Source organism: Alligator sinensis, unplaced genomic scaffold (assembly GCF_000455745.1).
Source record: "Alligator sinensis unplaced genomic scaffold, ASM45574v1 scaffold61_1, whole genome shotgun sequence".
Classification (NCBI taxonomy): domain Eukaryota; kingdom Metazoa; phylum Chordata; order Crocodylia; family Alligatoridae; genus Alligator; species Alligator sinensis.
Window position 1 is genome coordinate 736,741 of NW_005841986.1, and position 25,719 is coordinate 762,459.

At 57.0% G+C, this 25,719-nt stretch overlaps 1 protein-coding gene across 1 annotated transcript in view; it reads left to right on the forward strand.

The window, feature by feature from the left end:
- Nucleotides 1–18,913, forward strand: part of SUFU (SUFU negative regulator of hedgehog signaling) — a gene marked incomplete at its 5' end in the record, with an annotated part of 112,723 nt that extends 93,810 nt beyond the window's left edge. The window contains 2 exons of the mRNA XM_006021310.3: nucleotides 11,393–11,461; nucleotides 13,764–18,913. Coding sequence (XP_006021372.1) covers nucleotides 11,393–11,461; nucleotides 13,764–13,853 — 159 coding nt within the window. The remainder of the gene's footprint in view (nucleotides 1–11,392; nucleotides 11,462–13,763) is intronic.
- Between the last annotated feature and the right edge of the window lie 6,806 nt (nucleotides 18,914–25,719).

A 25,719-nucleotide genomic window follows, 5' to 3' on the forward strand; every position in this document is an offset into this window, starting at 1 on the left:
CTTCCTCTTGCACCTTCTTCCTTTACGAAGCCCTCAAAGTTCCCTGCCCTAAAAATAGCACGGCGACACATCCTGTTGCAAGTTTTGTGATGATTAACAGGCAGCACCTTCAATAGCTCCAAAAGCGATTAGAAACACAGAACTATTCCCAGTTGTAGGAAAGGAATGTAAAGCAAACACTGTTCAGCAGTTTCGACTCGTACCGTATTGTCTCACATAACGCACACACCCCCTCTTCCCAAAATCCAGCTGCTGAAAATTGGGGTGCACATTATAAATGAGGAGCGATGGTTACAGAAGTTTCTGATGCTTAAAGCCTCTGTCAGGGAAAAGCAAAAGAGAAGCTCCACGTGCTCCATGCTGGATTCCCTAGCTGCCAGCGATGGATGCTTTCTCTCAGGCCCCTTTCCCCTTCCTCGACAGAGGCTCACAGGGAAAGATCTTTTTCCTTCGTTCTGCCTTTCAAAAATGACATGCACGTTTTGTTTGGGGACGTGTTGTATGTGAGAAGGTACGGTATTTATTTAAAGAAAACAGCCATTTGCATCTCAGGCTCGCAGAGCATTCACAAGCTCTCTTTGTTCTCATTCCTTTCCTCTGCTGCCACAGTGAAATGGGGGGATTCAGAGAGGCAGAACGGACTTGGAGTTCAGGCCAGCCATCAGGCAAGGACAAGCGGGGACAACACGCGTTGTTCTCACTCAGCTCTAGATCCACCTGTGGTGAAAGGTAGCAAGTTCCTGATGTTAACTCTAGCCAAGCAGGTGCACGTTTGTGTCTGTGCAGGAAAGCCCTCTTCCAGGAGAACTGGATGCAACAAGCTGCATCTCTCCCTTCCCTGTGCTGTCTCCAAGGCGCGCTGCTATTTTAGGCCCGGTGGTGCAACGTGTTGCTCCAGCGTTACAGTTAAGCCGGCCGTGGCAGGTTTTCAAGGCATTACCCTGCACATATTCACAAATCTGGAGGGAACCGTATACGCAGATCTTTGCAACTCGTAAAAGAACTGATGTGTGTGGGACCCCACGTGTGACATTGTCGAAGACGCTACCCGCTTTGACTGTGTGGCTTGGAAAGCCCAGCTCTCTTCTAATGATTAACAGTGCACAGTCGGGTTTAAGGGTGGGTCACTTGCTGCTTGGGTCTTGTGTTTGCCAACACATGACATGCAAGATCTTGTGACTGCGTTAACTCCAAGCATAACAGAGTTTGTTTGCATTTGCACTGCATCTTGAAGTGTATTAATGTGTAGAGCAGTCCCATAACCTCTGAAAGCTGGGGAATGGCAATAATTAGGCCGCCGTTCAGGCATGTAACTAGTATTAACCCTTGTGAAACCAGCTGCGTTTGAAGTGACTGCACCTGGAAACTGATGACTAACTTGGATCATCTGGGAAGAGAGGAAAGGTTTCCTGCCCCCGGGAGGGGAGGCAAAGCTTCTCAGGGGAGCAAGCCCCACCTTGCCTCCTCTGCTAGGGAGCATCTGCCATGACCTGCTCCTTGCCTGCTGGTTTCGCCTTGTCCTTCAGATCGGAGCTAGCAGCGGTGGGGAGAGGCAGTGGACCTCCGGGAGATGCAGGACGTCACATAATACAGGCAGGTGCTTGAGGATGCAGACTCGACATGCGTGAGCCATAGCCTGCGAAGGAAGAAGGTCCTAAGCCCAGTCCTTCTAGCTTCAGCCTAAGGGGGGAGGGAAGACATGCCACTTAAGAGCCCTGGCCTCGATTGCCAGGACTGGTTTAATCCCTCAAAGCCCTCCAGGCAAGATGTACAGAGGAAGCCCCTCTTTGCTCAGCTGAGCCCCCAGACACAGAGGCACCGACCAGCTCAGGAGAAATCCCAAGGCAGAAAGCAAAGCACGGTGACAGTGAGGGTCTGCGGCAGAGCAGCATAAGCCATTGGGCTGGGGAGCAACGGGGCCTCTCCTGCTGTGGACTTTCCCCCATCCCTTGGGGAAGGATCCTGAGAAATCCTGGCCATGAGTCCACGCAGCCACCATCGCCTGCTGACTCCTGTCAGTCCAGAGTCCTACCTCCGTGACAGTCCAACCTGCAGACTAAACACAGCATCTCGTGTTTACATCTCACGGGCCGGAGCAGAGCACTCCGGCCCCGTCTGTCATCGGTGGGATTGATGCAGAGAGGTGCTGTGCAGCCTGTCAGCTCCGGCTCGCCTGAGTCCCAGCGGGCTGGAAGTCACCAACGTTGGGTGGAAGTTTAGCTGACAACACGAGTTTGGTAACTGCTAATGGACAGGCTCCGTTTCACCTGAACCCCGTGGCAAGCTGCTCTCTTCGCCGTCTTTTTTAGCAGTCTCGACAGAAGGGGCAAGAACTCACAAAAACAATAAAAGCCGAGTGCCCTGTTCCTATCAACACTCCTTCCGGGTCAGGTTTGCAGCCTGTAGGCAGGGGCGTGCAGAGGGAAGCTTGCCCAGCCGCTGTTCACGCTCTGGGGACGATTAAATTGTTGCATCCTCCAGAGCTGTCAAGCTGGCGCCTTTCCCAAGGACTCTGAGTATTTTTCATTTAAGTAGCGTTTAATTAGGTGTAAGAAACTAAATTCCATTAAAGGTCCAGCATGTCAAGCTGGTTTATTGCTTAGCTCCTTCTACCCTGTCATGTATTTTCGAATGAGGAAATCGCGTTGATTCAAAGATGCAGACCCGTTTGGGGAGTCCTCCTGGCTCGCACCGGACCCTCTGTATCCATCAGTTCCTGCGACAGCCTCTGACGCACGACATGCTCATGTTGTGTGTGATTGAAGACTCCCACCTAGCTTCTGCCCCCAGCAGTGGCTGCCCAAAGCAGAAGCAGCACCCAGTGCTTAGCAAAATCGCCTTTTGGCCTCCGGGGATAAGTCAGTGCCCCAGTGGAGCCAGGGGAAGTGGTGCCCATCTTGGCACCCTGCTAAGGGTGGCAGTTCCCAAAGGTTAAGGGGTGCTGATACAAAACAACCCCAGGACAGCATGAATATGCATCGTGGGTTCTTGGGGCAGCCTCTCTGGATTTGCAGCATCCATCCCATGTGCTTCCTCGGGAATCAGCTGGGTCTGTAAGCTGACTCGCGGGGAGATGAGAGCAGTGGAGGCATCCTTCAATAGCAGCCTGAAGTGGGGTTGCAAAGAGGATGGAGCTGAGCTGTTCTCAGTGGTGGCAGATGACAGAAGAAGGAGCAATGGGCTCCACTTGCAGCAAGGGAAGTTGAAGTTAGAGACTAGGAAAAACATTCTCACTAGGAGGGTGGTGAAGCACTGGAACAGGCTACCCAGAGAGGTGGTGGACTCTCCATCCTTGGAGGTTTTTAAGACCTGTTTAGACAAAGCCTCGACTGAGATGATGTAGCTGGGGCTGGGCCTGTTTTGAGCAAAGGGTTGGACTAGATATGACTTCTGGAGGTCCCTTCCTGCCCTCACAGTCTGTGATTCTGATTTATCCTCCCTCATTCAAGTGAGTTCAGGCAGATGCTGAAACGCAGCACAAATCCAATCTGTCCCAATCAAGTTTGCCCCGATCATTAATTAATGCACATAAATGCTTGTGTCGAAGCCTGTCAGCGTGCATCATCCTTTGGGAATTACTAGTCTTCGTTTTCCAACCCCTGGAGTTGGGACACGCTTATGCAAAAACTCTGCTTTCACGTGGAGCTCCCTGCTCGCTTGGCCCGAAGCAGACTCCTCCTCGCTCACGTGGAGCGTGTTCTCTCCCCAGAGGGGTGACGCAGGTTTGTTGAACGTTACCTTCAGAGCATTTCTGTTCCTGCTGCTCCAGGCACTTGTCGTTCTAGGGAGGAAGGCGACGTTGGAGCCTTTGATCGTAGGCAGAGTAAATGCTGCACATCAGACTGTTGCAGGAGCCCTCAAACATTCAAGCCGATACACATATTGTGATCCTATACAGAGCAAGAGGATGTACGTTCGGTTGCAATAGCAAATGCCAAGAAGTTAGGAAATACCTGAGCGAAGGGTGCCTGTGCCAGCATCACTCGGCTCCTTTTATGCAGGTGCATTATGCTGCAGTCTCTAATTAGAGACTCCCATACAGTTGTATCTGCACCTCACTCCAAGCAGATGGGTGGTCCCTGCTCTAGGGATGAATGAGGGCTGCATAATAAAGGAGGCTGCTCTCTGGAGGGCTGTTGCTTCACGTGTTTGCAGAAGCCGGTAGGTGTGTTGTGGCTGAAGCAGGGGATCGCTGAAGGAGAAGAGACGATCTGGTTGTGGCTGTGAGATGCTGCCCTAGAGACCGATCCCCTCTCTGCTGCTGAGTCTCAGTGTGATGCACCGAAACCCAGTGACCACCCTTCGTGTGTTCCTCGCTCTCCGAGGTCTGATTTCTCGGAGTACCGAATCCGAGGCCTGTAGGAGCTACTTCGGAAAGTCAGGCCCGAACTGTATCAGGGTAAGCAGCATCCAGATGCAATGAACGCTTGCCAGGTTCAGCTTCCCTTTCTTCCAGCTGCCGTTTCCTGTCTGTAAAGCCAGAAATGCCACCTTCCCAAGGGCATAATGTGAAACTAAATCTATTAGTGTTGGCGAAACACTGATACTACAGTGACGAGCCCTACAGGAAATCTCAGGAGACCAGTCATAATTATACATCTTGAGAGGGAGAGGGAGGTCGGTGAAGTCGTTACAGTGCTGGTTTGGAGCTCGGTGACCCGTGTTCAGACGTCTGGCGGCACCTTGGTGAAGTCGCTTAGCCACGGTTGCTAACTATTGGGAGGTGCTCAGACCATGCAGTAATGGAGACCGTGCATCCACAGTACTCGATGCTGTACAGTTACGCTGAACAGGCCGAGGGCAGCGGATTGCATGAGGAGGATAGAAAGCAGTAACGAGCGGCTGTCCATTCCCCGAGCATGGTGCTGGGCTCGGAGTGAGACAGGCCCCGGGGTGCGGGAAGGACAGCGTGGTGAAAGATTCGACCGAAATAGATGCCCACGGGTGGACCAATGTCGTGTTACGAGGACAGCATAAATCCCGGCATTTCCTGACGTGTCTGCCGCCCGAATTATTTCGTCGCTTGGTCTTTCGGTATGTGATTTATTCCTTTGAAAAACCCAAGCAAACAGTCCGCCCTGCACAGCAGACTCCCTGCACCTGGGTGTCGCTAGCACTGAGGATTTGCAACCCACACCGGCCATTTCCTGGTAGCCGTTCTAGACCCTGGGGTGAACAGCCAGCAGAGACGGCTGTCACCTGCAGCACGAGTGGGCTTGCGGCTCTGTGCGAGGCGCCGAATGGATGCCGAGACTCTGGGGCCCGGGCTCTTTAGCAGACTGTCCTTGTGCTGCTGCCCTACGCATCCTTGCACTCCCTCCATTTCTCTCTTTCTCACTGTCCGCCACTTCTCTCCACTCCTGAGCTCTCTGCATGCAGTTCGGTGACTTCCTCATCCTCCACCTCTGCCTGGAGCTCCAGGAGAAGCCAGCAAGCACAGGAGAGGCTCCCTGCCAGTAACAGCGGTAGTAGCTGGGAAGAACGAGCGCAGGAAAAGCTCTGCCCGGCCATTGCAGCATGGGTCAGAGCATGTTCTGTGTGGTTGGCAAAGCCTCATGGGGCTGGGGCATATGCAGGGGCGATGGACCTCAGTTTTGCTGCCAGTCTCCAATAGACATGTGCATAGGGTGATTTTCAGAAGGCCAAGTGCCTCCAGGTCACCGGGTCAGCACAGCGACTTCCTCCACACCAGGGCCCCTTTGGGATCTCCCCTCTGCAGCGCGGCACCTTCTCAGAGGGTGGCTGGAAAAACATTTAAATACCCTTGAATTGTGTTGTCCTTGAACATGTCTCTGAAGTGACTGAATCTCCTTCTTCCCCCAAGGCCCCTGGGCATGGCAGAAGTCAGACTTAGCCATTAGCACACAACATCATACAGGGCCTTCTGCTCAAAATCGTTTGGTGCCCTTAACACCAGGACTGGTTACCAGCTCAGTCCATCGTAGGGCTTGCGCGTATGCTCTGCACGGAGCGTCTGACTTCCTGGAGCTGGAGGGACGCAGCCGCAGCATCGGCCCACGAGGCCTTTCTGCACGTGGGGCCGTGCGCGTCGCCCAGCGGCTGACCCGAGGAGCAGTCAGGTGCATCAACCAGAGCGCAGTTTTTGGGGGGATTTTTTTGGTTTTTCTTGACTGAAATAAAAACTGAGGAATGTTATTTCCTGTTGGAACGAGATGCTCTGCCAGCAGACCGGCCTCCTGTCTCGGGCGCTCATAGGAACATGGCAGGAAACGAGGCGCTGGACTTGCCAAGTGGCAGGAAGGGATGAGAGGTCGCTGCCTTCTCCTTTGTGCCTGGTCCCTTCGGGGTTAGGCTAAGAGACCCAAGCTCTATTCCCTCCGGCGAGGGAGGACATGAACCCAGGTTCCCACCTCCCAGGATGGTGCCCATTTGCAAAGCTCTTGGGTACGTATCCCTGGGGGAAGAGAGTGCTCTCAGTCCGCTGATGCTATTCCACGTTGTATGAACAATTCAGCACTTGCTGGAATGAAGCCTGACGCCCAGACTCCCAGAGGGAAAGTCATAGCGAGCAGGCTGGACGCCAGGCCAAGAACAGATACCAGCTTTGGTGAGTCCCCTCACCCCAGGGAGATGGGGATGCCCCTCAGGGCAGCCAGATGCAGCAGTACCGCTTGTGGCATCCCAGAGAATTTGCCTCAACCTTAAATAGTGTATGGGCTATTGTCATCTCCCTTCCCAGGCTGCTGTGGCGGGCACTGCAGCAACCCCATGCGGGGCATCGACAGCAATGCCGGCAGGCTCCAAACTGCCCTGTTCCCTGTTGCCAGGCGGGTTTGAAAGCTCTCCCAGCAGAGTAGGGATGTCACAGGAAGGAAGGGATGGCAGTCAGTCTGTATTTCCCCTGCCCTGGGACCGTAACACCACTCACTGGAGCAAGCTGGGCCCAAGGGCACATGTAAGTACCTGTTCTTCCAGAGAAAGGTCTCTTTGCCTCCCAGGGGCACAGCAGCAGAGCTGCCCACCGAAGAGATCTCCCTCGGGTAGCTACGGCGAGGCCGAGGGGAAGTCTGCAGTGAATTCATGCAGCGGCATGGCCCTGGAGGGCCTGCATCCCCACTGCATTGCTGGGCAAGACATGTCACGAGCTGAGCAGGAGAAACAGCCTCTACACCGAGCCGCTCTGCACATGAGACAGAGGAGACCAGCGAGGGATGGGCCTGGTGATGCGCCAGGGACTGCCTGTAGCATAGAGCACGTGGGACAAGGTATCTCCTTTGCTTTCCCTGTGGCAGGTTCAGATGTGATGTCTGGTGTTGTGTCAGGGATGACGTTCGTCTTGTGCCGAGTTTAGATTATGGATTGCACTGGCTGGTTCAGACAGGGCTGATCCTGCCCCAGGCAGGGGTTGGACTGGATGTGACGTCTGCAGGTCCCTTCCAGCCTGGCTGCTCTGTGATTCCTGTGGTCAGACGCTCACCAGCCAGGCCAGGCTTATGAGCAACTTGGGGAAGCTGTATCCATGGGTCAGGACTAGCCTGTTCCCTGTTAAGGCTTCCAAGCCATTGCAATGGGCCTGAGCCTCCTGAAAGCAGGAGGCTGCCCGCGTTTTAGGCCTGGAGCTGCCCTGTTGATTCAATAAGCGGCACATTCACAGAGCCACCGGTCGTGTATAAAATGGAGCCTGACCCTGTTCCCTGGGGGCTGCAGGTGCTTGCCCCCGCCCCTGGATCAGGCCTTGGGTTCCCCAGTGAAGACCCTGCTTGACCGTAGCTGGGCAGGGTGGAGGGAAGCGTCTTTGAAAGGCCCATCTGGGCTCCGACGCCATTCCTCGTGCGTATGGCAGGCAGGCATCGCCAAGGCGGAGCTGTCATTTTACAAAGTTCAAATGATGGATTTGTCTGGGGTGGTTTGGACCGGGCTGATCCTGCCTCGGGCAGGGGCTTGGACCAGATGTGACCTCTGGAGGATCCCATCCAGCCTCACTGCTCTGAGTCTATCAGTGTCTGCGCAGCGCCAGTGTGGTGAGTCTTTGAAGCCTCCCTGAGCCCAGTGGGACACCGGCACGTCCCAGGAGCTGCCAGGGCAGAGCAGCTGTGCTCAGAGACCAAGGCCGAGCCAGCACCGACCTTGCTGAAAACCCTGTCGTTTGGCCTGGGACTTGCACAAGCCTTTCCCATCGTTGCATCACAACCGAGAGTCTCTGCCGATCTCCAGAGAGCAAAGCGACCGCTCCACGTTCACCGTCTCTCAGCAGCGTCCCGTCGCCAAGATCTGCAACCTCCTCCAAGGAAGAGCCGAGGTCCCGGTCTGAAGCCTGCAAAGACCAGGGCTTGTTTGTTCCACTGGAGCTGCAGAGGTTTCAGTCCCGGCGGATGTGAAGTGAGCCGCGACAAACAGTCACTGGTGTTTATTTGCTGGGAATGTCACCTTGGATATCACACGTGCCTTGTGCGCACGCTAAGAGCTCTGCGGGAATGGGCCTGCCACGTGCGAGCTCGGGAAGTGGGCGTGAGGAGGGGCTGAGGCAGCCTTGCGTGCCTTGCACTAGAAGCGTCTCAGGACCAGCCTCCGCCTTCTGTTCCCTGGAGTGGAAATCCGTCCAGCTGGTGCCTCCTGACCTTTATCGGTAACAGGAGAGGCTGGCTTGAGCCTGGGACCTGCGTCTCTCCTCCTAGACCTCTTCAGGTGTCTGTGAGCTCCCAGCTGCCTCGAGAAGGTGGCCTCTCTCTTCTGCAAGGGGAGAAAGGCTGCTGGAAACAGTAGCATGCCCTAAGCACGGGGTCGCTCGCATGCTCCCCAGCTTCCTTCTCCGGTCCCCTGTCCAGGGCTGGGCATAGGGTTGTCTTGTTTCAGTTCAGATGGGTCGACTGCCTGTTTGCATCACTTGGCTCCTGCTAACGTTCATCCCCAGCTGGCGCGACCGCCCTTTGTTCTGCCCAGCCCGTGCATGGACCGTGCCCATCCCTCTGACCCCGCGGACTTCGCCCGCTCCTCACATCCGTTCTTTCTCTAGCTGGCAGACAGACTCCTTCCTCCGAGAGCCTGTTTCCCCTGTCCTGCCCCTCCAGTCCCTGGAGTCTCTCCTTCCCTCCCCGCCCTGGATCTGATTCCTGGTGCCAGAGCCAGCCTTCTCGCTGCCCCCTGCTTGCCCGTCCCGCCTCGTTAATTTTGGCTCGTCTTGTCCTGTTGCCTAATGCGTGTTTTCTCCTGTCCCACCTCTGCTTGCTCTGACGGCTGATTCCTTCCTTCCCAGCCGCCGGGCAGATTGCTCCATCGGTCGCATTCTTCATCCTCCCACCCACCGCTCTGTCACTCACGGCTGCCCGCAGGGCCACAGTGCCCTACCCAGGCCTCTTCTCCCTGCCTCGCTACCGAGCTCACCCTTCGGTTACTCCCCACCCGCAAGCCAGGGTGGCCTCAAGCAAGCAGCCCCCTTGGTTTCTGTCCAGCTTTCTTCCTCGTCCATCAACAAACTGGCGTCTCCAATCCGCAGGTGTCGTAGCTTCTCATCGCTTCACCTGCGGTGCTGCAGGTGCTGGCCCAGGGCCCGTGCCCCAAGGGGCTGGCGGTCCAGGGACACCTTGATTTTGTCAGCAATTGGTAAGAGCAGCTTGAGGGATCGGTGCCTTCCCTTCTGGACCCGTCTGGCTGAATCGGAGAGTCTCGCATGGGAGGCCACGGGCTTCCCATGCAACCCTTTGAGCGGTCAGGTGTGGCTGTACATTGGTTTGAAATAATCACTCTCCGGGTTCCCTGTTGCATTGAGCAGGCGTCTTCTGGGGGGTCCGCTCGGGGTCTGTTCAGTATTGGTTTGAGAGACTTGGCTGATGGAGTGGGGGTGAGATGCATGCCAGGTGCTGCATTTTGGGAGGAGAAAGCAAATGCAAAAGAGGGCAGCGAGGTGGCAGGGAAGATCAGGGGTGGAAGCAGATCCCAGACTTAAGGAAGATACAGGAGGGGGTCCCGAGCACAGCAACAGCAATGGCGAGAGTTTTGGAAAGCCTGCCCTGGACAGGAAGGCTGAAGAAGCTGGGCTGGTTTTCCTTAGAAAAGAGAAGTGGAGGGAGACAGAGACACAAAAATCCAGTATATAAAGGTGTTTATAGAGGGGTGCCGATCAGTTGTTCTCTATGTCTGCTGGGGAAGGACAAGAGCTTGCAGCCAGCGAGATTTGGGCAAGATGCTAAGTCACTGAATCCTAGAGCCATGGGGCTGAAAGGGACCTGCAGAGGTCGCATCCAGTCCAACCCCTGGCTGTGGCATTATCAGACCCCAGAGACATCCATTGTCCACCCTCTTGGCAAACTATACGGTCACTCCTGACACGGCACCAGACATAACACCCGCCCCTGCCACAGGGAAAGCAGGGGGGCTGCGGTGGCCAACGTCCTGCTGCAGCAAAGGTTGTTCATAGATGTTTGAGAGACCCCGGGCAGAGGCCCCCATCCCCGCCAGTCTGTACCAGTCTGACCGGGGGGGAAATCCTTTCCTGACTCCCAAGTGCAGCATCGGTCTGAGCCTGAGCGCAGGGGCAAGACCCTCCAGCCAGGACCCTGCAGGGTCAGTGCCAGCAGGAGCATTGGCACAGCCCAGCCCCATCCCCAGCCTGCGCTGCAGCAGCACCAGCGCCTCTGGGGGGGGAGGCTTAAAAAAACGTTAGTAAAAAAGCCAAGTTGTTATAATCACACGAGCAATGACACGCTGGGGCAGGTTACTCGGGAAGGCTGGGCAGTGCCTGGGCGATGAGCTTGTCCAGGCTGGTCTGGGTGTACTTGAACCTGCCTCTGCAGGGGAGGATGCAGCAGATGACTCCTGCGGTCTCTTTGGTGGGCGCCTGGGGCCTGGCATTAACCGCTGCCAGCTGGGCAGGCAGAAGCCACTGCCCAAGGCACTCAAGCTGGAGGCTTCCCTGTCCTTCAGGGGCAGGTGATGGGTGGACCCAGTGGAGACAGGGAAGGGTCAGTCGGAGGGTCCCGAGAGCCCTGCTGCATATCCCAACCTGTGGGACTTGTTAATGGCACCGTGCTCTCCGGAGCAGAGCCCTGGCAGTGCCCAGCAGGCAGACTCCCTGCCGGTGCCAGGCTGCCCAGCCCCTGCCCCAGCTGTAACACAGCTAAATGCAAGGCTTCACTTCAGTGCCCCAGATAGAAATGTTCTCATCGCCCACTACCTCCTGCGACCCTTTCCTCTGCCTCCCCCTTCCCTCATCCTTTCAGGCACAGGGAGATAATTGACAGGGGAAGACGATTGCTTGATAATCCGAGCCTCGCTGGCACTGGCGGGGGCAGCAGCACCATGAGCAAGAGGCCTCCCACCTTTGTGCTGCCAAGAAAGTGAAGCAAGTACAGTCTCCTCTCTGTGCAGAAGAAAGGAGCCTGCAGCTTGGCAGGCAGCTCGCACCAAAGAATAACGGCCTGTGTCTCGCTTGCAGATCCTGCTGACCGAAGAGTTCGTCGAAAGGATGCTGGAGGACCTGGAGGACCTGACGTCTCCGGAGGAAGTAAGGCCACGCTGTTCCTGTCTCCCCCCTCCGCCACCGAGCGTGCAGCAGCCTGTGTGCACTTCAAAGACCGTGTTCGGTCTGGGGGCCTGGACAGGGGCTTTCTCACACCTGCCGCCTGTCCTCCGTCCGACCCACTGGCCGCCCACAGCCGTGCGTCGCCAGCCAGGCAGCGCTGAGCCACCGCGGCTCCGGAAAGCTTAGCTTTCACCTAGCACCTCAGTCCCTTCCCCATGCCCCACGGAGGCAGCCCACCCCGCTTCAAAGAGCAGGGGCAGGAGCGACGTGGTATTTTTAATCCTGTGTTTTACAGCTCCCTGCGGACGCTAAGGAAACTTCCCAGGACTGGTAGCACGGCTCCTCCCGGCTGCCCCCTCCCAGAGAGCGCTCCCTGCTCTAATTGTTTCATCCCCAGCTGGCTCCCAACGGGTTTTACGTGCGGCAGGAACAGCTGCCGGTGGGGTTTGAGCACCCGGCGCGCTGTCAGGCCAGCTCTCAGCCCTCCGAACCTGATCCCGGGCTCTCTCCCACTGGCGTCCGCTATCCCAGATAGGATGGCCAGGCAGTGCCTGTGGCCCAGGCTTGCTTAGCTGGCGGTCTGCGGCTCCTTCCAAAAGCAAAGGGCCCAAGCTGTGTTGGAACCTGTCCCACTTTGCAGTGGCACAGGTTTTAGGTGGAAGGCCAGAGCTTTGTCAGGTACAGGACCCTGCTTTGTGCTGCCTCCGTAGCCTCCGGCAGCTGCTGATATCCAGCGGCAGAGGTGGGAAAACCCAGTGAGAGCTGCAGAGGGACAGTCCCCCACTCCAGCTGTGCAGTGGAAGGAACCCCCACCTCCTGGAGGCCCAGCCCAGGCTCCAAGGAGGCTTCGCTGCTGCATTTTTCATGGTTCAGGCCTCTGGACTGGGGGTCCCCTGGGCTGAGCTGGCCCACAACCTAAATCAGTGGCACGACTTGCGTGTCGGGTGCAAGCTCAGCATGCAGCAGGCAGTGGCAGAGCCGTGTCCGTCGCACCGGTCGTTCCTCACTGGCAGGGCAAAGTGAGCCCAAGCTCGAGACCCAGAAGGGGACAGGGCATTCAAAGCACCTTATGGGACAGAGAATGAGTATTGCACCCATTCCTCTCCCTAGGTCCTGGCTCCAATCGGGTTTGCAGGTGTTGGTGAGTTCCCAGCGTGAGCTGGGCCCAGACTGTAGATGCAACAAGATCTTAGTACTGGGTGTACCATGCCCCAGCTTTCCAAAGCCTCTTCCCAGCAGCTCTGGGCACCTTGCAGCCGGCAGGCCTGGAGTGCTGCAGTGTTCATCTGAAAGCCCCAGCCCACAGGACTGGGGACAGCCAGGCCACCGTCATGCCCCACACACGACCGGGACCTGCCTCGGGCTGTGGCCCTGCTTGGCATTTCGGTTCCCCCTCTGAGACCCACTCATGAGCCCTCTGGAAGCCTCCGACTCGCTGCAACACAGCAGGTCCCCCCCAACCCCCTCTGCCTAGTCTTGGCCTCCAGGCAGAAATTGTCTGCCCACCCCTTGCACGGGCACAGGGGAGCGGCTCATGTGGCTTCTCCTTGCCACAGTTCGGCGCAGCCCACAGCAAAGCTGTTCCCATTAGGGCTGCCTGGCACGGTGGTGGCAGTGCTCCTCAGGCTGTGGGCCCCCACTTCCCCCTGCCGCATTGAGGTGACCCCCCAGCAGGATGCGGTGCACTGTGGGATGGCATATGGGCCAGCCCCCAGCTAGCGGCCCTGTCCGCATGCTAGGGAAGTCGTGGGGTTTGTCCTGTTTCTGCCTAGGCATAAATTGGGTCTCGAGTGAGCTCAGGAACGCGGTCACCCCTGCTCGGCCCCTGCAGCCATTCGTTCTCCGCAAAGCAGAGGCTTTCCCCTCCCCGCCCCTGAGGCAGCATTCTCCAGTCCCTGGGAGTCTTGCTCTAAAGCAAACAAAGGGGATCATGGGGCCTGGGAAGAGTTGGAGGAAACAGAGCCCTTGAAGCGGGAGGGGAGAGACTTGCCCCTTGCAAGATTTTATTGAGACTGGGGCCAGGGGTGGCGATGGGAACAATCACCCGGCAGAGGAAGTAAACAATGCTGGGGCTGCAGCCTCCCAACTTGACTTTGGCAACAGAGACACAGGCCACATTATCTCATGTCCACTGCGGTCCAAGATACACTGATGGGGAAATGCTTCCCGCGCGGCCTTTTGCTTCGCTGTGAGCTGGAGGGCTGCCGGCCTGGGTAACAGCTCTTGTGTAACGCGGGCTGGCCTGTGGTGCCGGCCACTAACGGGCTTTTTTCTTGCCTCGTAGTTTAAGCTTCCCAAGGAATACAGCTGGCCCGAAAAGAAGCTGAAGGTCTCCATCTTACCAGACTCCGTGTTCGACAACCCGCTGCAGTAGAGCTGGATCCCCCGTGCCATCTGGGAGAGCCACGTGACTGTACATGACCCAGTGACTCACAGGCTAACAAATGCAGTACAGACTATTCCTGCACCTCGAAGGGACGGCCGCACAACCACTGCACACCCAGCCCAGACAGAACCGGACCACGTCAAGCCCCTTCCCTCCCCCCCGGCTCCCTGGGGCCGACCTTCCTAGGAGCAGCTGGCGCCCATGGGAGGGCAACGGATTGGGCTCCGGGGAGCCAGCGTGAGACCCCACTGCCTCGTCCGGCTGCAGAGCTCCCCTGCTGCAGCCCAGGGCGTGGGTGCCTTGCGCACACGCAGGCTGCCAGGTGTGAGCACGTAATCCCCGGATTAAATGTTCTGTGCGCGATGCCAGGATCCCTTTGTTTGCTGAGCGCTCCTGCCTGCAGAGCTGCTCCTCTGCGCTCAGGGTTCTTCCTCTGTATAAGCAGCCTGGGCTTTGCCGTGCGCTCAGCCCATTGCTGAGAGGGGTGGCCCTGAATCAATGGCCATTTTTGCAGTGGTCTTGGGACTCCAGCCCCAGGCTGAGGCCTTGAACCTTGCGGCTGGGGGGAGCCAGGCTGCGGCTGGGTCTCGGAGCATAAGGCTCTGCAGGCTGCACCTAGGCATGGAAGAGCAGGTCATTAATGGCAGCTTCATTGGCGATGGGCTGCAGGCCATCACACTGGCCTGTTCGCTGCCAGGGTGGGGTGTTCTCTGGCCCTAAGGCGTCCTCCCGAGCTGGTGTTTCAGAGCAAATCCCTCTCCTCTTAGTAGGTGGGTCCAGATTTCTTCCCTGCCCTTTTCGACCTTCCAGCTAGCGTGGCTGCTTCTGTGGCCGTGTGAAGAGGCCTTCAGTGATCCTAACACCCTGATGCAACAGCCAAAACTCACATGGACCTTGTCATCGCTTCTAGTTTCAGGTTCCTTTGGGTAGAGGGGGATTTTGTTAGTCTTCGCAGTGCTATTCGGGGCTGCTTGATGCTGGCTGAGGAGCAGTGTAGGAGCTAGGAGTTTGCCTAGGACTTGCTGGGAGGGGGTCCCGGCACAGCGGAGCCGGTGTTCCCAGGAGTGTCACTGGCAGCTCTTGAGGGAGGCACACTCCCTGGGCACAGAAGGGCTTTGCAAATATCTGGGTCCCAGCCCCATGCTGCTTATCAGCATGTCCTGGGTCCAGCGGAGAAGACAGGGACTTGATAACAGCACTTGAGCTCCGAGGAGCATCTCAAAATCCTGCTTCAAAGAGCACCACTTCGAATGTGCACGTGCCAGCCAGCACGTGGCGGCGACAGCCTTCACCTCCTAGGCATACTTGGCTGCAGTCACTGTCCCGGTTAATAGTCTGTGTGTGCCCGTGCTCTCTCCTGCATCGTGGGCCCACATCCAGGGGCCCCAGGGCAGAGATCGGCCTGAATATGTCCCAGCCTTGCCCCCGGATCACGGTGGAAGAGAACGAGCAGTTGTATCTGGGTCCAGCAGGGTGATGGGCACGTGGGCAGTTGGAGTCGTGCCCTTACTGCTGAGCTCACATGCATGGCAGCCCGTAATCGCACCAAAAGAAGCTGATGGTTCGCATCTCCATGGAAAAGCAACATGAGGACAGTCAAGTGCTGCTGTTCCCAGGGATCACCAGGGGCAGACCGTCGCTAAGCTCGGTGCCACTCTGAGAGCTTGAAATTTCCTGCCCTAAGTCCCCTGGGGCCACGTGAACCTTTCTGCAAGGCAGCCAAGCACGTGCCACACGTAGGTGACGTTCCTCCTCCCGGCAGGGCTCCTCACTTCTGCCTCTCACACGCATGTTGCATCCATGCTCATGGGTGGAGGTCGTGGCTGGACCCACCGTGCGCCTCGGAGACTCCCGCATGCTACACATCACATCTGTAGATCAGTCCGGCACATGATGTGGTCAGCTGACATGTGACCGGTGTCTCCGTGTCCAAGACATTGCCTCGCAAGCCCTGTTCGTCCCGCCTTGCCAACAGCCCAGTCACGCTATGTCTCCACGGGTGAACTTGGGATCCTCCTACGTCGTTTAGAAGCTAAAATTGCTGCTAAGAGGAGACTCTCCAGCCTGCTGTTGACCGCTGACCGGGCTTTGCAGGCGAGGGCAGCCTGCAACTCCAGGATCGCACTCCTGTCTCTTGATTTTAGAGCAAGGAGGTTGCAAGTTGATCAGTATTTCAAGGACTCTTCCCCCAGTGCTCTCCTTTCCTCTTCTTCCGTTGAAGCCTGCAGCTGTGCCAAAGACTTGTTCAGTTGGCAAGAGACCTGGATCTCAAATTCCGACATACTTGTAGCCAGCTTTTGTCTTGGTCAGTGGCCTGGAGGAGGGGGTGTGTGTGGAGAAAGAGCCCCCTGGAGACTTTTCTTTTAACGAGTAAACGGTATAAAAAGGGCAATGCGCTGGGTGGACCCTGCGGGGGTTTTCCAAGCCGGGCTGGCTGAGAACAGCCGCTCCCATCCTGCCGCCTTCGTACATTCGTTCGGAGATCTGCGACCTGGATGCCACAAAACCCAAATGGCCGCAGACGGCACATTAATGGCATTGGAAATGAAACGGCGTGGCGTTTCCTCCTCGTTGAGGAATCCCCGCTCCCCCGTAGTCTCCTGGCTCCCCTGTCGCAGATGCTGCAGAAGCCCGACACCGGAGACCCGTGGGGTTGCACAGAGCAAGTGCCCAGCGTAAAACACCACGAATAAAGAAGGGATTTTAGTTTAATCTGTATCAAAACTTCATTTAAGATTCACTGAGCGAGCAGGAGCATTCACCTGACATGATGCTGTCTGTGAACTGTGGTAGCAACGCAATGACAAGAGCAACGATGTGGTTTTTTCCGGCTCGGTCTTTAATCGCTAACGGGGTTTGCAGAAGTTCCTGCTGCTTCTGTCCTGCCCCCAGGTGCAAACCTGCGGGCTCAATAACTGAGCGAGCCCCACTTCTTGTGCGGGTTGCTCCCTCGGTGAGACTGGTTGCCAGCCCCTGCCCGGGGAAACTCTTCCAGTGCCTCTGATTTCGAGACCTTTCTCCTGATCTTCTTTTTCTCGGGGCTTTTGTTGTTAGAAAGATCAGGTGAAAAAGGGACCTTCATTGCTACCCGCTCTCTGTACCTGGTGTCTGTGCCCAAAGTCAGAGCCGGCCTTGGGGCCTTGTAACTGCGGTGCCTTAGCTCTCGTTTGAATTCAACTCCAGGAGCAGCTCAGCTGTAAAGCGGCAGAGCTGGCTCTTCCATGCCCACACTCCTCTTAATAATCACCACGAGAGTGGAGGGGAAAGGTTTCCCCAGAAAAGTGTCTAAATGTTGATGGCTTTGGCTCCGAGGCGTCGCATCCTGGCATCTGAAGCCTAATTTAGGTCATCGGCGCCCTTGCAGTTCTAGCAAGCTCAGTAGCAGCCGATTGCCTTCGTAACCTTTTCCTATAATCGCGGTGTGTGCTCTTCCTGGACCCCCTCCCCTCCTAAAGCTTCATTCAACGCGAGTCCAAAATTTCAGATGGAAAGCCAGCCTGCAGGTGACGGAGGCCTGACCTGCCCTGTGTTTCTCAGGCGATTAACTGGCGTGCAATGCACTTCCTCATTTCCAGCGCGACTCTGTTTCTTCCGAAATTGCTTAGACGGTCGAATCGCAGTCGCGCTCAGCGGCACGTTCGCCGAGGAGCTTCGTTTTGAGCTTCCCACCAAGGCGCCTGTTTCCCCTGCCACGTAACGGGAGGTGGCCAAAGCATTCAGCAGTCGCGTGCACCTCATTATTCCCGGCGGCGGTTGGGGGTCCCTAATAACAGTGACATGGTTGCAGAGCACACCATGAAGCACCGCTGTGTTTTTTAAATCGCTCCAAATCGTTTTCTCTCCTTTTTGAAGGCGCTGTAAGAGCCGCTCTTCGCGGCTGATGGCTCCGTCTGACGAGCACGGCTTTCTCCTCCCTGAGCTCTGCTTTTTCCTAGCAAAGCCGGGAATCCACATGGCTTCTTTGTTCCTTTCCCGGGGCCCAGGGACAGCCTTGTTGAGTGCAGCTCCCTGAATATTGTCTTGCTGCAGCGCAGTGGCAGGTAGGAGGCTCCTACGGATGCACGCCCAGGGGCTCTTAGTTGCTGGATAGGGACGGGATCGGGGCCAGGGACATCTCTGTCTCCGTGCTGGGCCTTAGATCCCTTTTACCTTGAGTGTCACCCGAGGCTCGCACCTGCGTGGGCAAACGAGAGCCCAGCTGAGGGCAGGAAGAGGGGGAAGGCAGGTGACCGTGTCCTCCAGGCACAGCTGGAAGGCGCTGCCCTTTCATCCTTGTCCTTTGGATCTCGTTCAGCACTGCCAGACTCGTGACCCCCCGGCCCAGGTACTCACCCAGCAGCCTTCACGAGCAAATCCAGGCCCGAGCCCTCTGCCCTTCTTTGAAAGTCCCGGTAGGTTTGGATTCAAGCGCGGTCGGGAGCAGCGAGCAGGGTGCGTAGAGGATGATTAGCCATATTCACACTCCAGACGGAGGAAGGGAGCCGGTTAAAACCCTTTTCTCTCCGGTGACCCGGGTTGGGTACAAAGGCTTTTTCCTTCCCTACCAAGCTACCTTTAAAGGGATAGAGCTCGTTGTTGTGGATGACACTAACCCTGTCCTGTTCCGGCCGCGCTCGGGCTGGATCACCTCGGCCGTAACGAGGGTTTCCGACGTGAGCGGACCCAGCCCGAACGCTGGCCGCCGGGGTTGCTCCCGCAGCTTCCAGCCAAGGTGAACCTTTTTGTAGTTCATCTGTTTCGCGCGCGTGTTTCTTACTAGGATCCTAAGGACGCTGCAGACTCGGCGCGGAAGGAGCCAGCGTGTCGGTCCTTTGTAGTTGGCCTTTTTTGTTTTGTTTTTTACAGAAGAGAGAGACGGAGGTGGAACTAGCCGAGGCTTTGAACTATTTTCTATTAGTTTCTAACGTCGGTTCCTGCCCTGGCCCGGTGGCGCCGGGCACGGCTCCCCCGCACGCGACTTTTGTAATATTTTTGTGACTCACTAAACGTTTTCTCTTCTCGTGTATTCCAAGTGCATTAAATGTATTTGCATAGCGGTGTCCTCTGCTCTGTGGCCGGGGTCCATGGGGTGAGATGGGCTTCACGGCGCTGCTCGGAGCTGCTGGATGATCCATGTTCAATTATTAGCGGGTTAGATAGGTAGCAAAACTAAGCACGGGGACGGCTTCTGTCTACAGGTACTTCAGCCAAATCTCTCCCGGCATCTGTGGGGAGCACGCGTGTGCGCGGGGGCCGCCCAAATCGAGAGGCCGAGAGAAACGGCCCAGGGAAAAAATACAACCCAGCGCATGTAGCAGTGGTTTCCCAGTAACACCAAATGATTTTGCAGTCATCTTTTTACGCTCCTCAGTAGTAAATCCCATTAGAGAGGAAGGGCGGGATTTCTTGGGAGTGGAGGGATGGTGTTGCATCCCATCCGTGCCCCCTGGTTTTAATGGGAATGAGGGCGTCGGGGGCAGGACTGGGCTGGGGTAGCTTTGCAATTTGAGAGAGACTGCCCCGGGGCAGGGGGGACAGCACAGGCTTTCCTTGCAGTGTCTGTACTAGCAGTTGGCAGCTGCCCTGGAAGCGAGACTGCCCGAGCCCAATGCACGCCAGAGCGCTCTGTCCCCAGTCCTCTGCAAGCCTGTGCCTCTCCTGGGCGGGCGGCCGAGAGCGCCTCATCCCGCTACGCAGGGACAAGGTTGGTGGCTGCACAGCCAGAACCAGAGGCCTGGCATTCGGGGGCCTTGAGCTCAGTTTCCAGGCTCAGGATGTGTCCCCCGGCAGGGCTCTTAGCTCCATGTCCCCAATGGGGTCACCGCGCTGCCCCCGGGGAGAAGGACCTGACCGACAGGAAGGTGCGGAGATGCTCCCAGGAGCTCAGGTAGGTCAAGCAAAGCATCCCCTGGCCTCAATGCTCTCCTGCCTTCCAGCTGAGACCCTCAGTGCACTTCTTGAACGCCCCCAAGGATGATCGCACCCTGCAGAGGCGGCACTGAGGTGTCTCTCCCCGGGCACCAGGAAGCCTGGCTTCCAGACCGTCTCATGCAGCTAGGAAATTAAATGACTGAGCCCAGCTCAAAAAGCCCGGTGCCAAGCTGGAGGGACACCTCGTGATGCACAACCAGCCTGGGACACCCTCCAGCTTGGGCACGGCTCCCAGCAGCTCCTCCAGGTACAAGCAGGGCCTTGGGCCTGTCCTCTGGCTCGTCAGCTGGTACCAAGACCCCCGTCTGCACCCGAGGTTGAATTCTGAATCTGCGGCAGCCTCTGCAGCCCTTGCCCCATCAGCAGAGCAATAGGTTTGCTCAGATGCGGTGCAAGGTGCAGGCGGCGGGAACGTGGGCATGAGTTAGGAAGCCTCAATCGGGAGCAGCGTGTGGTAGAAAGACCAGCAAAGATGCCAGGAAACCTGGGTGGTGGGTCACGGGGTGAGGGGGGCACAGGGTCCAGGCAGCACCGCGCCCCCCACGTGCTGGGTGATGTGGAGGCGGCAGCTGCAGAAAGCGGGCACAGTGAAATCCTCCTTACCTTTGCTGTGGTCTGGGGGATCCGGTCTTGAATCAGGTGCGTGGATGGATGCCCCACCGATCTCCGTAACGCTGATATTTGGACCTGAACGCTGCGCAGTGCCCAGTCCAGTGTCACACCGATGCTTTGTTTTCAAGAGGAGGCTGGATCAGCATTGGACAGGGATGATTTGGGAGCATCCGTGCAGGAGTTTGGACCAGGTGAGCCTCTGGGTTCGTCCCAGCCCTGGGAGGCTACGATTTAGCCGGGGTCAATCGTAGTTATGATCTCATTAGAAAATGAGACCTATTCTATCCCAAGCCATGTTGGCTGGGGGGGTTTATGCTGCCTTTCTCAGCATAGTCAAGTTTACCCAGCGGCGTAGTACTGCCAAGTAAAAAGTGTTTTATGCACTTGACTCGGTCTTGTGACAACCTATCCGCGATGTTGTCCAAGATCAAGGGCGCTGGCCTATCGCTATTCTTGTTAAATACTGGCACAACGTTAGCTCTTCTGAAGTGCCCTGGAACTTCCCCAATATTTTTCATCATCCAAAGAAAAAAAAAGCATCATGGGTATCTGGACTGCTGGGCTGTTCTCAGTGGGGGCAGATACAGGACAAGGAGCAATGGGCTCAGGTTGCAGCCAGGGAAGTTGAGGTTGGATATTAGGAAAAACTTTCTCACAAGGAATGTGGTGAAGCACTGGAACAGGTTACCTGGGCATGGGGGTCTCCATCCTTGGAGGTGTTTAAGCCCTGGATAGACAAAGCCTTGTCTGGGATGATGTAGTTGGGGCTGGTCCTGCTTGGAGCAGGGGGCTGGACTAGATGCGACCTCCTGAGATCCATTCCCAAACGAATTGTGAGATCTCAGAAAGCTCCTCGGCCAATCACTTTAAAACTCTTGAGTGTAAGTTTGAAAGCATTCAGTTTGAGCAGTTGCTCGTCCACATCCTCTCTAGATGCTGATGGGACAGAAGACATTTCCCGGTCCTGGTGAGACACAAATGCTTCAATGAGCCTCTTTTCAAACGCAGAACAAATCCAAAACACAGTTTTTTCTGCATCTTCAGTCAGACTTACCAACCTTTTCTAGTAACACAGCTATAGGTTTGCTAACAGTTCTTGAACTCCAAACTACTGGGGAAAAAAATCCTTCTTATCATAAAACCTATAGGCCTTAGAGGTTTTCTTTTTCATTAATAGTTTTTGCTTCCCTTATCAAGTGTCTGCGTTTCATGACGGCTAACTTAGAATCCTTTCTATCCGCTCCCCTTTGCTCATGCATTTATTTAAATCTTTTATTGCTGCGTTCACCTCCCATTTTAACCAGGCCTTTTTTTTTTTTTAGCAGGCTGTTGTCTCCTTTTGCAATTTAAGGGTTGTAGCTGTTGGCCTGTTAATGAGCTTGCTTAAACAGCTTCCCGCTGCCAAATACAGTGCTATTGCCCATTGCCACCACGTCTTATTTCCCAAGCCCTCGTTGCAAACCTTGGCTCAAATGCACAGACTCCCGCCGTATTGCAGACAAGCCCGGCGCTGCTTTTTACCTTTCTTTTCGTGTCTTTTTCCCTGCTGCTGGCCATGGCACGGACGAGGACCTGCAACGCCATTAACAGTTGAGAGCGAGTGGGAACAAAGAGCTCTCTGGCATTTTAAAACACCACCTTTCTTCACCCTGTTACGGGAAGAAAATGAACGTGTGAGCAATTGCCAGAGTCCTCCAAACTGATGTGGAAAGTGGGTTCAGCTCCCAGGCTCCGCTGCCTGTGGATGGTGGTGTGGAGGGTCCTGGCTCTGGAGGAAGCCACGGGCCCCCCCCAGGCAAGGGATGGACCCGGGGCCTGGCGCCCTAGTGTAGACAGGCGTCTCCTCCATTCCCTTTCCTTTCCTCTGCTCCCTGTGCTTCGTGCTGGCCACCCGCTCCTCGCCCTGGGTGGGGTCTTGGATGCGGCAGAAGCCCCCTTCCAGCACCCGGTTTCATTACGGGTCGTGATGAAGAGGGGGGCAAGCCCCCTCCATTCCCACCCCCGACTACCATTAGGAGCCGCTCTAATTAATCAGGAGGTGGCTCTGGGCAGAGGATGGGCTGGTTGGGAGCGGGGCGGGGGGAGTTGTGCCTGGTGCTGGTTAGGGGGAGGGGGTTAATCAGAAAAATAAATATTCATCTTGAAATTTAAATAATGGGCCGATCTATGGAGTTAAGTGCCCCCGCCCCTCCCTCCCCAGTCCATCATCGGGTCTCTGCTGGTCAGCTCTGCCTACGCTGGTAGCTATCGAAATGGGCTAGGCTGGGAGGGTTCAGAGTGACCTCGACGCACTGGGGGATTGGGCCAAAAAAAAACTCACAAGGTTTAACGAGGACAAGTGCAAAGTGCTGCACTGAGGAGGGAGCGATCCCCTGCACCGGTGCAGGCTGGGGGTGACAGGCTGGGCAGCAGCTCTGCAGGAAAGGACCTGGGGGGACAGGGGACAAGAAGCTGAACAGGAGCCAGCAGTGTGCCACCAAGAAGGTGACCGGCATCCTGGGTTGGCAGGAGCGGTGCCAGCGGATGGAGGGCAGTGATCCTTCCCCTCTATTCAGCACTGGGAGGCCACATCTGGAGTCCTGTGTCCAGCTGTGGCCCCCACGACAGAAGGGATGTGGACACGTTGGAGAGAGTCCAGTGGAGGGCAACGAAAATGGTTGTGGGGCTGGGGGACAGGACTGGTGAGGAGAGGCCGAGGGAACTGGGCTGATTTAGTCTGGAGAAGAGAAGAGCGAGGGGGATTGAATAGCAGCTTCACCTCCCTGCAGGGGGGCTGCAAAGAGGATGGAGCTGGGCTGTTTTCAGTGGGGGCAGATGCCAGGACAAGGAGCAATGGGCTCAGGCTGCAGCAAGGGAAGTTGAGGCTGGATATTAGGAAAAACTTTCTCACGAGGAGGGTGGTGAAGCACTGGAGCAGGTTACCCAGAGAGGTGGGGGAGTCTCCATCCTTGGAGGTGTTCGAGACCCAGGTAGACAAAGCCTTGTCTGGGATGACGTGGTTGGGGCTGGTCCTGCTTGGAGCGCAGGACTAGACTAGATGTCAGACTAGATGTGACATCCTGAGCTCCCTTCCACCCTCACTGTCCGTGTCCTGGTGCTGGGGGCGCTGACGTGGCCTGTGGGAGGCTGTGCCCAGCTGCGGGGATGAGAAGGCCCGCTGCGCAGAGGCCGGCCGGACGTCTGACCGTGTGTGGGGCTGACACAGGGCAGGAGTCGTCCCATTGCAGCGCACATAGCTTCTGTATCGCCTGCCGGCTGCACTGCGCACAGGGGTCGCATCCCACAGCCAAGCCAAGCCCGGTCCTGGATGGGAGAGTGTGTCCACACGGCACCTTCGGGAGACGTGTTGACAGCTCCCTGGGCCTGGTGCCTTTCATGTGACTTCTCTGCAAGCCCGTGAGCACCCCTCACCTTTGCACCACGTTTGCAAAGCCTCCAGGAGCATCTCGCTTGTGGAGGGTGTAATGCTGCTCTGTGCTGAGAGCTCAGCTCCCCTGGGCCCTTGTCACCCACGGGAGGCTCCAGCACTTGGCAGAATTGCCCCGTGCACGTGGCAGGCGGAGGAGGGCAGGGAGGCAGCCCGGCTGCCAGGACTGCTCCTCGCCCTGGATCCTTCGGTGCTTTCTTGTCGGCTGGGAATTGGCTCCTTCCTTCCTGCAGGGCACGTGGCCCAGGGAAGGGAGCGATGGGGGGGTCGCCCGGCTGTGCCCTTTGCCTAGGAAACCCACCCCCACTTCTCCCCCTGCACGCACCCAAGCTAGGGGGGCTCAGCCTGTCCCGGCTCAGCAGCCGAGGCCCTGAAACGGCTCAAGGAGCCAGGCACGAATGCTGCAAATAGCTTTCATAGCAGTGGCTGCGTCTGTCCGGCAAAGTTTGTGTTGGATAAAATATAGCCCCGCGACGCCACGACACCTCATCGCTCACTCCGGCTCCAGCAGAGCGTGAGACAGGCCCGGGCCGAGCCGCCGGGGTCAGCTCCAAGGCACGCTTTGTTTCCGGTTGTTTGCCTCCCGGCCCAGCGGGCTCCGGTTCACCTGCCCCGTCCCCAGGACAGGAGGCTGGCCGCGCTCTCTGGGCTGGTGCAAGATGAGCTGGGAGCCTGTGCAAGCCACGGACGGCAGAGGGCACGTGTGGGGAAGCCCCCTCGCTCCCCTGGGTAGGGGGCTTCAGGGCCTGTCCAAATGGTGCAGAGCAACACCGTGCAACACCTGAGCTGGCTCTGCCTGGGCGCTGGAGCCGGCAGTGATATGACTGTACTGCATGGCACTGCCCGGTTAGCACGGCGCGACTGTGTTAGTTTGTCATTGTCATGTTAGCATGGCATTGCTGTGTTAGCTGGGCTGGTCTCAGTGGGGGCAGATACAGGACAAGGAGCAATGGGCTCAGGCTGCAGCAAGGGACGTTGAGGTTGGATGTTAGGAAAAATTTTCTCCCGAGGAGGGTGGTGAAGCACCAGAACAGGCTCCCCAGAGAGGTGGGGGAGTCTCCATCCTTGGAGGTTTAAGATCCAACTAGACTAAGCTTTGTCTGGCATGATGTAGCTGGGGCTGGTCCTGCTTGGAGCAGGGGTTGGTCGAGATGTGACCCCCTGAGCTCCCTTCAACCCGCGTTTTCGATTCTAATGGCACTGCCGCGTTGCATGGCGCTGCATGCAGTCAAATTACCTCTGGTGTCCAGCGCCAACATGGCATGGCATGGGATTGCTATGTTAGTATGGCACTGCTGTGTTGTATGGCCTTGTAACACGGCACTGCCCATGGTCAAGTGAGCTCGGGCACACAGAGCTAACATGACCCATTTGTGCAGCACCACCTCGCACCTCGCGGGCTGTGATACTCGAGCTAAAGTGCCCCTAGCCTACCCGCGAGGCAGCGCATTGCGCCCCGCAGACATCCCCACAGCCTCCCTGGTCCGTCCGGTCCCTGGCTTGCAGCCGGGCAGGATCCCCTGCCCTTACCAGATCCGTGCCCGGCTTCCCGGACGAGACCCCCGTTGGCACCAGACTTTCAGAAGAGCTCTGGTGCTTTCCAAAGAGCTCAGCTCACCGTTCAGCAGCCCTCGAGCACCGGACACGGGGTCCCCAAGCGTGGGGCTGGCTCTCCGTGTTTGGAGAAGGGCTATTCCTCATGCTGAAGTCCTATCTAGAAACCCCAGGAGGGATCAGGGCCAGTTTGGGGACCGCTGCATGAGACAGCACCGCTCCCCTGCGACTGCGGGAGTTGTGAGACGAGAGCGCCAGCCAGCCGCCCTGGTCCACGAGCCGGAGAGCACGGTCAGCTCCCTGCGGGGACCGGAGCAATGCAAGACGGGAAGAGCCGCCCGAGAGGAGGGG